The following is a 16,083-nucleotide window of genomic DNA, read 5'->3' on the forward strand; positions in this document are numbered from 1 at the left end:
TCTGATTAAATGCTATTGCCGGATTGCCTTTACTAAGGGATCACCTGCCAAAATAGGGGTTATCACTATCCGGTTGGAGTTAATTTGTCTACTGCGCGCCCAAAACCTCAATCTATTTACACAAGTCAGGTTAAAACTTCATTACTTTACTACGTGAAACATGAAAACTGACTCAGACGGACAGGATTTTCTACAATGTTTATCAGATAAAAGCCAAAACCGTTTAACCAATGGCGATGGTTTATCACAATGTCTGTGTACATTGTATGTAGTAAATTATGTACTTACTTACTTACTTATGTACGAAGATCAAACATTTGGCTTCATTTAGAAAGAAACTTTATGAATGAATGATTATGCGCATATTTGAAATTTCTAATCTCATTCTGTTTGCAAAAAATGAAAATATTCTGATTTGACCCATATTTGAATAGGATTTGAGATTAAACGAATTTTGGCAATCCCACAGTCCTATCCCTTACAGTTTGAAAATATAATTGATTGTAAAATTATCTATAGTTTCAAAGCATAATAGTTCGCCTATTGTAAATGTATGATATTATATATAAATGCAACCTCTTTTTCTCGCCGCTGCATTTGCTACAATGGCAGCGACGTGAAAACATTACAAGTATTCATAGCATGGGAAGTAACTAAATATGTTTTAAAAGATTACTATTGTGAGATTGTTTCCCTTTTTATAATAAATTAAATCCGTGTCTATCTGCGCGTGCGCAATTCCATTGAAATTCCAATCGGATGTAAAATGTGATTATGTAAATGGTGATCAACTTTCAATACATACTTAAAAATAATCTTTACATATTGGAAAGTGTTTACACAGACATGCTTCACATGTATCTCATTGATAATATAATAACCAGGGGTCTGAAATGTAACCTAAATAATGAGGCGTAAATGGCAACTTTCCAAGAACCCCTTCTATCCAATAATTCCTCGCCTAATTGTAGATGTTCATAAGAAAAATGTGAAATCAATAAACTTAGTTTGCCGCCTGAATCATACATCTGTGTTTATTTAACTGTTTCACGTAATTGATCAAATCCTTTTGTATGTAATTAATTCAAACACAATGATTTATTGATGAACAACAAAGTAATTTAATTTGTTTATTTTATATGATAATAAAATAATGAAAAAATTAACACGTAGTGCCAATAACAAGTTGTTGGCCTAGCTGCCTAGCGGCCTTGCGAAGTAAATTTGGCGGCTGCGCGATATGAATTCGTCTGCCTTGCGGCTTCAAGTTAGCAAACTAGCGTCATAGAGGCGTGATATGAACAGTTATATTATCATTTGCATTAAATTAAGTACCACTTGTTCTTACCGAACGTGTCATGATAATTAACCATTATTTGCCGATTTCTGCGATAAGACGGACTAGCGGTATAGCGGCCAGCATTTGGTAAACTTTTTATACTGCGGTTATTGCATTTGCGTTTTTATTGAAATATAGCTAAAAACAGAATAACATTGGAAGTTCAAATTGGCAGAAGCTGGTTCATTATCAAACAGTTGTTAGCTTTCCATTGATGGAATCCGGAATACCGCAGATGACATTGTGTTGCAATATTGAAGATATACTCTGGTATATGTAAATGAAAGTCATCAATTTGGGGTTGATAATGCTTGCTTGTTATTTTTGTGGAACCCGCAATCATCATCATCATCATCATCATCATCATCATCATCATCATCATCATTATCATCATCATCATCATCATCATCATCATCATCATCATCATCATCATCATCATTGTCAACATCATCATCATCATCATCATCAGTAGAAGCAGAATATATAGCTGCAACATGAGCATCAACATAATATCTTAGGACAAGCATTATGATTACCTTTCTTGTCATCATCGCTGTGAAGCATATCTATAAACTAACAGTAACACATGCAATACTTAAAGCTGCAGAATTATTAAAGTACAAAGAGGTATAAGTTGTTGTAGCAGTATTTGTTGTTTTTGTCTCAGCAAAAGCAGTAAGAATATTATTTTATAACTATAAATATCTAAAAAACGGCATTGGCCAATATATACGCTGACTAGAACCGCTGAATCAGTAAATAATTAGGCTTCGTATTATATCGAACACAGTTCAAAACGACCAACAGTGAGTGCCACTGTAATGAGGAGTTTTGAGATCAGAAATCAGGAAACGATTGCAATACGAACTATGATTTCTAAATAATATGTTTTTGCATTTGACCTTAAGTGACCTTGTGTTACCCTACCAAGTATTTGATAGTGAGATTAAAACTGTAATGATACATGAATTGCCTTGACAATTTATAGTGGTGAGATTTTTATTTCTGTTAATACATAAAGATTTACAATTTAAAGTTTAAAATCTAAAGGTGCTATACGACCTATGTATTTAACACTGAGTTGGCTTGAATTATTCGGTTGACCGGTTAGCACAGTGGTAAGCGCACTTGCTTCTCACAAGACCACTCTCGCATAACATCGTGCCAGCGAGAGTGATTAATATAATGTTGTAATAACTTGTTTCACAATCGTTGTAAATTAAATAAGTTTAAATTAAACTAACACTGGCTTTTAACTTTGTGTATCATGTAGTTTTACCAAATATATATTCACACACATAAAAACCAACAACCTGCACTGGTTTAGTCTAGAAAAGGGTAATAAAACAACGCATTGAAGGAAAACGGTACACGGAATACTGACGTCATCACTTAAATAGTTAACGCTGATTCAAAAGTATGTATATCAAGAAGTGTTATCAAATGCATTCATAAATTCACAAACTACTGACACTGGTTAATAAAAAAAGGGATTGAATGAAAACGGTTCATACGCTACTGACCATAAATAATGGGTTATTTGGGTCGCCAAATTATACAAAATGAGTATACAGCGTCCGTAGATATAACGCAGACATATATTTTATTTTACATAAATGTTCTCAAGTTAAACAGAACATATCCATATGTGTGTTTACACAAAGGATATCTAACAATGTTAGTATAACGAATCTGTGTTAACGATACAGGTTGTAACATAAATAATTCAAACAATGTTATTATTTGATTTTTAAAATAACTAATTAAACCATACGAATACTATTTCCACCTTCATTAAATCTACTCTGCCTTTTGGGTGTTTATAAACAATATCCTAAGCACATCAGTTGTGAATGAGAGCACCACCAAAACTGCTCCATTGGTAAGTATGATTCTCATACAGTTTGTTCGAGCCACCAAGGGAACATTGTAGCCAGACAGTTTCCCCGGCATCAAGCTGAACAAACACCTGACTACTAGAACAGATATACATGTCTTTGTCATAGTGTATATCTGCAATGAGGACTGAGCCTTCCTTCACAATCTGGAGTTAAGCAAATTTAGTTGAAGGTGTACATGTGTGCATGAAGAACATGTAGAGACCGCGTTCTGGAACGGTGAACTTGCCCGTGGTGGAGCTGTAGCCGTTGCCTTGGTTGGTTTCAAATGCCGAGTGCACGATTACCTCACCTGTGTACAGACTACTGTTCTGTGGAGAGTGGGCGTGGAAGTACACCAGTGGAGGAGCGATTTGGTCTAAAACACAATGTTCAAATGTGTATTGTGTGTAAAAGTAAATAAATGTAAACTTGTGATCAATGAAAAAAGATATAAGTTAATGCTTTCGATAAAGTTTACTTTTTGTTCGATGATGAAGACCTGTGGTTGATAATGGATGTGGGGAAGCACAATTCACGAACACTTTGGTTATGTAATTGCGAATAATGTAAGGTATGTACAGGCAAACTTCGTGGTCACCTACAGGAACATAACTTTCAGACAATCTCTTCTATATTTCTTCTGTATTTCATAGATTTTAGAATTTTAGTCAGCTAGTGAAATCCTGTTCCGTTGGGACATTCGTCCGTCGGTTCGTCTGCGCGCATATCTGTCGGTTGGTTACTTAGTCATACAACTTATCGCTAAAACATTACACAATCGGCAATTGCAGAGTTAAAAAACATGCACATTTATAATAACGCAAACTGGAAGGCCCTTTCCTTTAAAACCCTTTCTTTGCAATATTCATGGAAATTATGAATGCCATTTTCTCCTTTGTAACCGAGAATTATATTTCATCTTAAATATAGAAATTATCCGCTTTAAACTGTGTTGGCAGTTAAAGTATAGAACAGTGCATTATGCATGGCAAACGGCGATATATGGTGTTTGGTGTATTCTGTATGGTTCATGGTGCATGATGTAGTGTGTATGATACATGGTACATGGCGCATTGTTTATGCTGTATGATGGATGATGGTACATGGTGTATTCATGGAAATTATGAATGCCATTTTCTCCTTTGTAACCGAGAATTATATTTCATCTTAAATATAGAAATTATCCGCTTTAAACTGTGTTGGCAGTTAAAGTATAGAACAGTGCATTATGCATGGCAAACGGCGATATATGGTGTTTGGTGTATTCTGTATGGTTCATGGTGCATGATGTAGTGTGTATGATACATGGTACATGGCGCATTGTTTATGCTGTATGATGGATGATGGTACATGGTGTATTGTTCACGGTGTATGGTACATGATGTATAGTGCATGGTGTATCGTGTATGTTGTTTGGTATGTGGCACAATGCGTGGAGAATGGTGTATGGTACATGGTGCATCATTCATGGAATAGCGCATGTGTCAAGGTGCGTGATTTATGGTGTATGGTGTTATGTGTTTGGTATATTGTGTATGGTGAATTGGTGTATGGGTGTTTGTGACATAATGGACGGTACATGGCTTTTCGCTGCACGTTGCATGTTACATAGTCTATAATACATGTGTCCATTCGATCACAAGTTACTATTTCTTGTTTTTACTATAACAGTATTTGTCCTGAAGTTTATCAAGTAAATGTAACAAATTATTTAAAGGAAGTCACGCCAACGTTATACACTATATAACTTAATGTCGGCATGACGTTAAGCGGCAAAAATACGTAGATAGAAAATAATTAATGGTATAGAAACAAACGTATGTACATAAATCGATTTAAATTTCTGGCGATAAAATAGCCAAATGCACTTTTCACAATTGTGAATAGAGTGATCAACTTTTTCCGTGAATAATGTCATAGTTGAAACTTGTGTTTTAACAGTTTTGTCGCCTTTTCCATTTGAAGTTTTTGTTCTATAAAACTATTTCATAATAACGCTTATGAATGGATTGCTTATGCCAAAGCTGAATGCAAAAACAATTTTTATGGCTTTCTTAAGACAGATTTATCGTTGAAATAACTTCAAGACAAATTGTTGTCTGATTTGAACTTTCACGTTGAAATCAAACGTCCGTGCGTACAGGGCTAGGACATTATTTACCAACATTTCCAACTTGACATTTTTTGCATTCGACATAATTATATTTACAACAAAAGATCGCAATATTTTTCAATCCTCGGTACCAAAGGTATTTCACGATTGTTGAAAAAACTACAGAAATATTTACTTTTGGTGTTCACTTGGGTGAAATCTATGAGCCCGTTCATATCTTGATCCATACCCAATAATGGTATATAAAGCCAGCATTGTTCATGTTATCCATATCTACCACCCAGTACCCTCCAGCTATCCAAATCTACCAAAGACGTTCCACGAAGAGTGTCATACTCAAGGACACTTAACTCTCGAAACATAATTTTGTTTGTCTGACCAGTCGCATCCCATTAAAAAAAGACAGTATAGATTTTCATTCACAAATAAATGAAGCGGATTTCATGAAAACAAACGGTTGTGTCTGTTATATAAAGGGCCATCAGGACGAGTTTGCATGTGTCAAACCGCAAAAAAGGTGAGCCACCAGTCGGTTTCAAAACGAATACATGATTATCACAAGATTGGCAATATTAGTTTTATGAGAAAAGAATACCTCTTTGTCGTGCATCGTTAGAACAATCAGATAATAAAACATATGCTTTAAAACATACACAACTATACACCATGGCAAATAAATATATTATGATTGAATTTCAGCAGCAACAACAACAACAGTAGCATCAGTAGCAGCATTCATTTATAGTAGTAGCATCACCTTCAGCAGCAGCAGCAGCATCAACAACTTCTGACCACCATTTTTATTATCATCATTGCCATCACCATTATAAAGCATGTATAACACAACACCAACACAAGCTTAACTGAAAGCTGCAGTATTAAAAATGATTAACTAGTATGAGCTGTTGTAGCAGTAGTTTTTAGTGGTATTTAAAGCATTCGGAACTATCAGTACCTAAAAGCACGGACTTGTCCAATGTATACATTGGAATGCAACCGCTGAATCAGTAAAGAATTAGGCTTCGTATTATGTTGACTACGACTTGTGGTAAATGCTTTCAGTAAATGTCACACAATGATCAACGACCAACATTGATTACATTCTAACGAGGAGTTTGGAGATCGGAAATCAGTGAACGTTTGTCATAGGAGCTTCGATTCCTTAATAGAACCTTTACATTTGACCTTCTAACCCTGTGTTATCCTACAAAGTTATTTTGTACTGAGATGAAAACAGTAATGGTAACTGAGTAATGATTTTATGAGATTATCTCGGTCAAATCTCGAGAAATTGTTTATTAAACATAAACACAATTTAGAATAAAATCTTGAAGTACAACATCTATGCAAAAAAGCTACAGAAACAAGCTCAGTAGCAAAATGTTTAAACATAAACCCGGTTTAATGGCACTGGGTACACACCAAAGACATAGGACATCAAATCAAAGACGATTAGTTAATTTTCAGTGGTGTGGCGGGTAATCGAGCCTTCGACCCCTGGATTGGCAGTCAAGTGTGGTACCTCTAGTTCACGGTACCACCACGGATACATACTGGCGTCATCACTTATGTAGTTAACGCTGATTTATAAGTGTAACGTGCCGGAGCTAACTTTCAAATCGTTATATATAAGATTTTCCTCTTTGGCTACTTTGCCAAATAATTTGCACTGATGATTATTTAAAGTGATAGGATAGTGAAAACAATTATCGTTCAATATATGAAAAAATAACAAAGATTGTAATATTTTTACCGTTTTCATAAACATACATATGAAAGTATCTTACTTTTTCGATATCCCTAGTTTTCCATTTAAAACTGTTCTAATTATATTATATCAATGTACGGTATCACCTTTCAGTTTACTTTCATGACTTCTATGGTTAAGGAGGCACTTTTCTATTTACTACTCTCGGGTTCACAGTTTATACCATACTTGTATCTATATCAAATATAATATGTATAAACCCCTTTAGCTGTTGTTTTCATTGAGAAATTAACTCTCTAAATTAATTTCATACCCCATATAAAAAGTTAAGCATTGAGCACATATGAAAGATATCCAAATAGTAATCCAAATAATAGTTGATATTGAATAGTTACTATTTACTATTTCCTCTTGTTCTTTTAAAGAATTCTTGCTACTGAAATATATCACTTTTAAGACAATTCAAAAACAGCGGTTTTCTAACTATTCAAAACGAAAAGTGTGAAAGTGTACAATAACAAAATCCTATGCCTTACTGTAAAACCAGCAGACAGCAGTTTAACAAGGTATCGCTCAAACAAATTTCGCTATATTACCCACGCCTCCGAAGAGACTGGGACTTTCGGAGAGGAAAGTAATGTAACGGTCCGCTATAGGCGGATGATGTGCGGTCATAGTATAACAGTTCGTTAAAGACGGAAGTACGTTCATAGTACGTATGTTTAATTGGTTGGTAATATGCAAATAAGCGGGCTCAGTGTGGATTTAGAATTTATTGTATATAAAGACAAGTGGACCATTCAGGGTCGAGCATGCTTTTCTCTTAAGGGATCTGTTGGCCTTGTTGGCCTCGCATGTTACATAAGTATGAATATCAATCAGTGTTATCAATTATATAAACAAATTTACAAAACTACTGACACTGGTTATAAAACAACGGATTAAAGGAAAAGGTTTCATGCATTAATGACGATATAAGAAATAAAGTGTTATTTTGAGTCCGCAAAGCAGACGACATGCGTATACAGTGTCCGTAACTATAACACAAACAAAAAGTTCATATTAACATATGTGTGTTTAGATTTTACAGAACATAAACATGACACAGCATGTAGTCGTGTTACAAAGACGAATTCTTACAATGTTTAAAACTATGATAAACTGATATAAGTAATAACAAACAATATTCAAATATTGTTATTAGTTTTATTTTTAAAATAACTAATTCATTACTACGAAATTTCATTTTCATTTTCATTGTATCTGATCTGTCTTTTTGATGTTTAAAGTCAATGACATAAACACGTCAGTTGTGAATGAGACCACCACCAAAACTGGTCCAATAAAAAATATTGTCAAACAGTTGTATGTTCGAGTTTCCACTGGAGCATTGCACCCAGACATTTTCCCCGACATCAAGCTGAACAAACACCTGACTACTAGAACAGGTATACTGATCCTGGTCATAGTGTACACTTCCAATGAGGACTGAACCTTCCTTCACTATATGTAGAAAAGCAAGTTTAGTTGAAGCCGTACACGTGTGCATAAAGAAAAGGTAGAGACCCTGTGCTGGAGCGGTAAACGTGCCTGTGGTGCGGCTGTAGCCGTTGCCCTGGTTGGTCTCAACTGTCGTGTACACTATCACCTCACCTTTGGACAAGCTGCTGGTCTGTGGTGAGCGGGCCAGGAAGTTCACTGGTGGAGTAGCGACGTGGTCTGAAACATAAAGTTTAATTCTTTATTTCGTGTAAAGAAATTAATGTTAACGTGTAATCATTTAAAACATGTTGTAAGTAAATGCTAGCGATAAAGTTCACGTTTTTATCCGATGATGAAGACCTTGGGTTGATAACGAATGTTGCAAAACACAATTTACAAACACTTTTGTTATGTGATTTCTATTTGTGAAAGATATATAAAGTCAAACTTGAGGGTCGCGTACTCGAACATATCTTTCACAGAAGTTATTATGGGTCATGGTAAATGGTGTATGATGCGTGCAGCATGCTGTGTGTGTTTGAATGGTGCATTAGTGCAAAGTGCAAGGTACCGGTGTATGGTTCATGGTGTATTGTTTATGGTAAGGTGTATGGCGTATGGGACACGGTGCGTGATTCAAGGTGTATAGTGCACAGTAGCTGGTGCATTGTGTTTGGTATGTGGTTAATTGTGAATTGGTGTATAATGTTTTGGTAGAGGGTGCATTGGTGCACTGTACATGGTACATCGATGCACGTGACAAGGTGAATGGTGCATGGGTACACGTTGCATGTGAAGCGGTCTACGGCGTTTGGGTGCATGTTGTATGGTGAATTGGTGTATGGGTTCGTGACACATAATGAATAGATGCACGGTGAATATGACATGGTGTATGTGTATAAGGTCCATGTGTACACGGTGTTTATTATATGGTTAATGGCGCTTTGGCGTATGGTGTATAGTTAATGGTTAGTGTTGCATTCGATGTTAAGTAACTAGTTCATGCATATTTGTATTATTTACAAAATCGGCTTACTCTTTGAAAAAGTGAATATAAACAATCACTCAAATGAAGTGACGTAATCCAATAACGTTACCTCGTTAAGCGGCAAACAAATAACGTTGATATAAAAATATATGTGATATAGAAATATACGAATATACAGAAAACTGTTTTAAATTACTGGTGATACAAAGACAACTAAGGACATTATCCCACTTTTTTTAGAATTGCATTCTTCACTATTGTGAATAGTGCGATCACATTTTGTGTGAAAATTGTTATTGATAAAAGTTGTAGTTAAACAGCTTTGTTGTTTTTTCAAAAGGAAGTCTTTAAATGATAACGCTTATGAAAGGTTTGCTAAAGACAAAGTAGAAAACTACACTTTTATTTAAGGCTTTCTTGTGGTTCATAGACATTTATCAGTGAAATAATTTTTCAAATTGTTCTGCGTAATAAACTTTTAGCCTGATTTCACGTTCAAATCAAACGTCGGTGCATACATGTCTAGGACATTTCCAGCATTATTTTTGCATTCAACATAGTTATTTGTTTCAGTGTAAGATCGCAATTTTTTTCAATGCGTGAGTACCAAAACTTTACGAGCGTTGAAACAAGTACAGAAACATTTACTTTTGGTGTTCACTATGCCGTGCATCGTTAGAACTATAATATAAGATAATATCATATATGCTTTAAGGCATACACAATTATCAACTATGCCAAACAAATCCATTTTGAAATAATATTTGCAGTTTTACTTGACATTTTGAAATGATTTGTACTCTGCCAATATGGTACCTGAACATTTCTCTCCAAAATGCGCTGCTTTTGTTATTGTGGTGCATTCATAATAATTTGATGTTGTTAACGTATTTGAGGTGTACATTTGTCAAGATTCTAGTTTTATTCTTTACTTTCAATGTATATAATTTTTTAATAAACAAGATAGTTACAGAATTTGAGCGAACGTTCCTGTAGGTTCTAGTGTGATCTGGAACATTTTGATTTGACATTAAGGCCACACTCTTCTGATTTGAGGTCTTTGGTTAATAAAAATTTCATCAGTGTTGAATGTTTAGATATTTTTTTATTCAATTAAGCTATTTTTTGAGGATAACATTTCAACTTAAGTGTACTTTGAAAGTTTTGTTTGACATATATTGTATTCACTATTTCATGTGGATTAAATCATTTTGAAGATAATTTGTGATTTTCTGTTACACTATTCTTTCTTCTAGGGATTTGAAAGTGCACATTACTTCTTTAAAATACTTTTGTAAAACTGCTAGTTAATATAAATATTGTTGCTGGTTTATTTTTCTCTTTTGGTGGTCGTAACACATAAACTGAATTACGTCTTAGCAAAGAAAAGTGTATGACCTTAGATTAATAACTTTTTACAGTGTATACAGTATGATTGGATACGTTCCACTTGTTAAAAGGGAGAACACATTAATTTCAATATCTACCCATCTCGTTATGTTGTAATACGTTCCGCCTTGTCAAAGTTTTCATTCGTAAGCAGCTCAATGGCGAGACATTGCATAATCGTTCAGTTTTCGACTCGATAACCTCTAATCTAAATCATCTAATACATATACAGACTTATTGATACATTTATATATCATAAATTTGATTGACTATGTTATGTCTGTATGCCTTCGATCGTATTATAAATTGAAATTATTACTGGTTAGACTTAACATCTGATTAAAATTGTTTCTTATTAGTACAGAGGAGCAGCTTCTTTATTAAGTTAGAGCTAGAATTGTCAATTCTTACCTTTCATATTGTCGACGGCGGCACTTATTTTTTCTAAGGTATTATTAGAATTAGCCAAAACCAGTTCTGTGCTAGTTTGCTTGCTCTCAACATCTTCAATGCGCGAAACAAGTCTACGCTCCGCGTGCTCCTGTTGGTCCATTAGGGTATCAACGACCGCAGACAAGCGTTTGTTTTCATTCTTGAGTCGCGTAAGGTCTTGCTCAAAAGCGAACTCCATACGGATCATTCTCTCGAGAACCTTTTCGTCGTAGTCATATTTGGAGCATGCTGGATAAGATGGCTCCGAGGCAAGGGTCGTGCTGACCAATAACAACAGCTGAAGTAGTCCAGTCATATTGCGATGTGTGCACTGGAAAGGTGATTTAGTTTTTATAATTATATTAACGATGTAGCAAAGCCACGCGCATGGTATACAACTAGATCAGATGTTATATTAGATCCGATTTTCAATAGCAAAATACATAAACCGAATAATTGTTTAAACTTTATAATTCAATAACAGAGATAACATGGAAGAAACATAGACATGCTTTCAAAGAAAAAGGATTTTCCTTTTAACCATATATCAGAAAGGGACCTTAGAAGACTTTGTTTTGACCAAACATCATATATACCAGCACTGGTACTTTAACTCACAAACACTTTATGAATTTCTCCTCCTTCTATTAGATTACTTAAAAAAGCTAAAACACTACAAATAAATAGCCTTTTCTTTCGGTGTAGCTATATAAGATTGATTTTGACTTTGATATTTCACCGTTCAAACGTTATAGAAAGTCGTCTAGTTTAAATAAAAAAAAAACGTTCTCATCGATGGTTTATATCTTACGCGGGAGATGTGCCTTGAAAATATAAAATACTTTTTACTTAAGCTGAGTCTCTTTAAGGTAATTTGAACTTAATCTTGTCGTTTCATAGTTCAATAAACGATTATGTTAAAAATTGATGCAAGGTGACTCCAAACAGTTCCTGCATTATTTAAATGGATATTTCATTCGATTACCAATATGTATAATATATGACATAATATATGACTATACACACATTATTGATAAAGTTGTTGAAGGTGCATTGTTAATTTCAACTGAAACTCGAGTTAATTACTTGCAATATTCAGGGCAAACAATTTGTTTGTAATATTTCTAACAGTGTTTTCCTATATATTCTTTAACTTCTTATAAAACCATGTGAATTAATTAGCAAAATAATATGGGGTCAAGTTGCATTTAAAATATGCACAACCCTCTGGCAAAACAATCGGGGCCCACGGCTTGTCTTCCACAGCTCGCAGCAGACCGACAAACAGTTACGATTTTCAACACACAAATTATAAATTATGTTGGGTGTCGTAAGAAAACACTTCTTGATGTTATGTTTATATTAGTGTTTGTGAAATTGCCAAGAAACGCTTACACAATTTAGACATATGCAATATCGCGCACAATTGTTCGTACTGTATGAACGCACGAAAAATACACATCAGATTAAAAAAAACATCATGCATAACCAATGCATATGATTTAATATATTGATCCAAAATATTCATTTTACCTAAATGCATATAATCAGGTTATTTTCAAATTTTAAATAGTATTAACCCATATTTATAAATATATGATATCAACTAATAACAGTAGTACATACATTACAGTGATACGGATTTAGTCAGCATGAGCGAATAGTTAAATTACAGCAGCAGTATCAAGCATGGCAGCCGAAAAATATTTCATCACAAATCAGTTATCAGATAATGCATGGTTACCTGAAACTAGTAGCTATACGATTGTTATCCGTACATGGGATGGCACTGTTATGTCCACTGATGCAGCGTTAGTTCTGCATTTATATATATTTTGCACAGTCTCGTTTCGTATTGTAATATTTCCATATAAGGATATGTTTTGAATACAAAAAGAAACACCTCTAGTTATAGGAAAGAAGGAATCAAAAACATTATCAAACTGTGAAGAATACAAAGGTTCTAATTTAGCCAAATTAAAAGGATTTAACGCAAACAGATTCAAAATATTCTTCCTTAAGTATGTGATTTCATCAGCTGATCTTCACCTTCTAGAACCCCTGTAGGAGGCTTTTGTATCGACTGAAATGAGTTGTTATTTTTCTGGACAACTTAACTACCTGTTGATGACTTTATAGGTAATAAACAAGCTGTTATTATTTCAGTTTAGTGTCAGGTGATATGAAACAAACATAATTTGTCCTGCTTCCTTCTTTCACCAGTGAAGACACATGTTACAAAGAATGGAAAATTACAAAGTCATGTACTTTCATATAAGTGCGTTATAACTAAAACAAAAATGATTGACAAGGAAGCGAATATGTTAGTGTATTAAACATCTAAACATCAAAATCACATAAAGATGAGGCGGTTCTTTGTAAGATGGAAAAAACAAGGACCAGTCGGGTAGTCAACTATTTGGGTGAATACCATATGTAGAGCCATCATACCCTACAGACACTTAGGAGCAACAAAGCATATTTGTTCTATTCTAATTATTGTACCGACACTTTAATACGAATAGAACATAAAGACTGTTTTCATTATAACAAAACGATATTCCATACACAACTTTATTAAAAACAGTGATTTGTTTGACACACAACCGCACAAAACAACACAGACAGACTACACATATATCAAAATATCCGTTTTTCTTTTCGAAATACGTTCAGAACTAATAAGTGTTTTCTCAATAATTTCTTTCAGTTGAGAAATGCTTCTTCATTGTTTCTAAATATTCAGATATACAGGGACAAGTCTTGAAGTCATTATTATATTACGTAAAAATGCTGTATAAAGACACAAGGCTAGGGTCTACAAGACATTGAACAAGAAATACACAACGAACAAGTCCTGGTAATCATGAATTATTGTATTAAAATGAAAGAAAATAATGCACGCACTTATACGAGGACAGTTTAATTCCGATAACCAATGCTCAAATATTATCTGATATACACATTGATTTTTAAATAACTGTATTGTCACTCTAATTTTTCATAAACATCAAACATTCAATGAACATTGAAGAAATCCTTTTTTTCATTTTCTACATGTCTACAACAACAGGTATGAATATCCGTGTCATAGTTTAAACTTGCAATGAGCACCTATCATTCCTTCATTATCTGGAGAATATCATATTTAGTTGAAGGCGTACATTTGTGCATGAAGAACGAGTAGAGTCCCCATATTAGAGCTGTGGTGGAGCTGTAGCCGTTTCACTAGTCGGTCCTCACTGTCTTGTACACTATCACTTCACGTATAGACAGGCTACTGGTCTGTGAAGAGCGGGCGTGGCAGTACACAAGTGTAATAGCGATTTGGTCTGAAACATAATGTTAAATAGTTAACTTCGAGCTAAAAAAATAAATGTAAATTTAAATTCATAAGCTTATTTGCTAACAATATGTAAGTTTTTCTTAAGTTTCCCTGTAAATTTTCAACTTCCGTAAATAATACGAACTGCGTAGGTGCATATTACTAGAGTTTCTTAAGTGAAAATATTTGCGTTGGGGTAAATAATTCGTAGCTCTCCAACAAGAAAGTAACACGAGCGCACCTGTCAAAAGTAAACAATCGTCTGCAAACAATGTAGCCGATTATGCAAAACAGCAAAGGAAGGAAAATTGGTCTAGGGCAAAGCAAAATGTTTTAAAAGACAGTCACTTCGTGCTAAGCTCCATGTTGGACAACAATTTCTGGCCTGTGTCGAAAAGGATCGGGCAAGGAAGGAATGGTATTTTTATGTGACTAACAACAAAACGATGTTGTTGTTTTTAAATAAAACTAGTGTGTTTAGTTTTGCCAATATTGTCACAACAAATGCGAATAGTTTAACTAGCGGACTGGGGGTGTAACTCCCCCCTCCTCACTCACACACACACTAAAATTAAATGTTAGTGTTATGTTAAAATCTGAGAAATAAATAAATAAAAGACGCATTTGCCTGCATCGAGAAACATTTTCCCCCGGGACGATTTCCAAAACCAAATGTTAAATCCTACAAAAGCCACTGAGTTTTCAAATTAAGGCTATTTTCCTCATATGCATGTTTTGTATGTAAATATATGTACAGTGTGATTCATCCCCGATCGGTTAAATATAAATGCATCATGAAGCATTTTGATATGAATGCATATTGAAAAGCATATTAATAGTCTTAGCAAAAAATGACAGTGAATACAAAAGCAATGTTAAAAAGAGGAAAAGGAGAAGGCAGCAGTTGTCAATTAAGACAGGCGTACGGCCAGCTACAAAATTGGAGGAAGAGCAGGGAGGGGAATAATCAATTGAACAGTTATGTTTAAAAATAAACGCACCATATTAGCTGCTAATAAGTTTTTCCGCTTCAATGTCGTTTTTTCAATAAGACACTTATTCAAATCCAAATATTCTTAATCCAATGTGACCATAATGGATTATAGGTATGTTTCTGGTGGCTTTATATGCTTACATTCTTGATGCTCAGGTTTATGTTAGTTTTCCAATATTTTGTTAAAAGTTATATATAGGATTTTAGCCAAAATGTAACATGAAAATGTTTGAAGTGTACAGGAAACCTAGATCGTTTTGCTCGATTGTAACTGTTACAGGTGATTAACCTGGAATTGGAGGCTTCTCCGGGGTTGATACATTTTTGATGAATGGACTTTTTTACTTTGTTCCAACACTTACAATATCTTTATTTACCGCATAATTCCGATCCAAAATGACCACAGCATGTAGTTGGTTAACTATAATAATGT

At 34.3% G+C, this 16,083-nt stretch overlaps 1 protein-coding gene across 1 annotated transcript; it reads right to left on the minus strand.

Annotated features, from left to right (window-relative positions):
• Window positions 1-7,798: 7,798 nt before the first annotated feature.
• On the minus strand, window positions 7,799-13,324 carry LOC128206250 (complement C1q-like protein 4). The gene is made up of 3 exons (XM_052908600.1): window positions 13,076-13,324; window positions 11,311-11,662; window positions 7,799-8,759 (listed from the first exon to the last, which is right to left on the minus strand). Exons 2-3 carry the CDS (start codon window positions 11,645-11,647, stop codon window positions 8,347-8,349), a joined length of 750 nt encoding a protein of 249 aa, XP_052764560.1. The 5' UTR covers window positions 11,648-11,662; window positions 13,076-13,324; the 3' UTR covers window positions 7,799-8,346.
• Window positions 13,325-16,083: the final 2,759 nt, after the last annotated feature.

Source organism: Mya arenaria, chromosome 10 (genome assembly GCF_026914265.1).
Source record: "Mya arenaria isolate MELC-2E11 chromosome 10, ASM2691426v1".
NCBI lineage: Eukaryota > Metazoa > Mollusca > Bivalvia > Myida > Myidae > Mya > Mya arenaria.

Excerpts from the sequence above, each read along its gene's own strand:
- LOC128206250 (XM_052908600.1), bottom strand. The coding sequence starts at position 11,647 with ATGACTGGACTACTTCAGCTGTTGTTATTGGTCAGCACGACCCTTGCC. Across the intron at positions 8,760-11,310 it reads CGCCGTCGACAATATGAAAG|ACCACGTCGCTACTCCACCA; the intron begins GTAAGAATTGAC and ends TTTATGTTTCAG.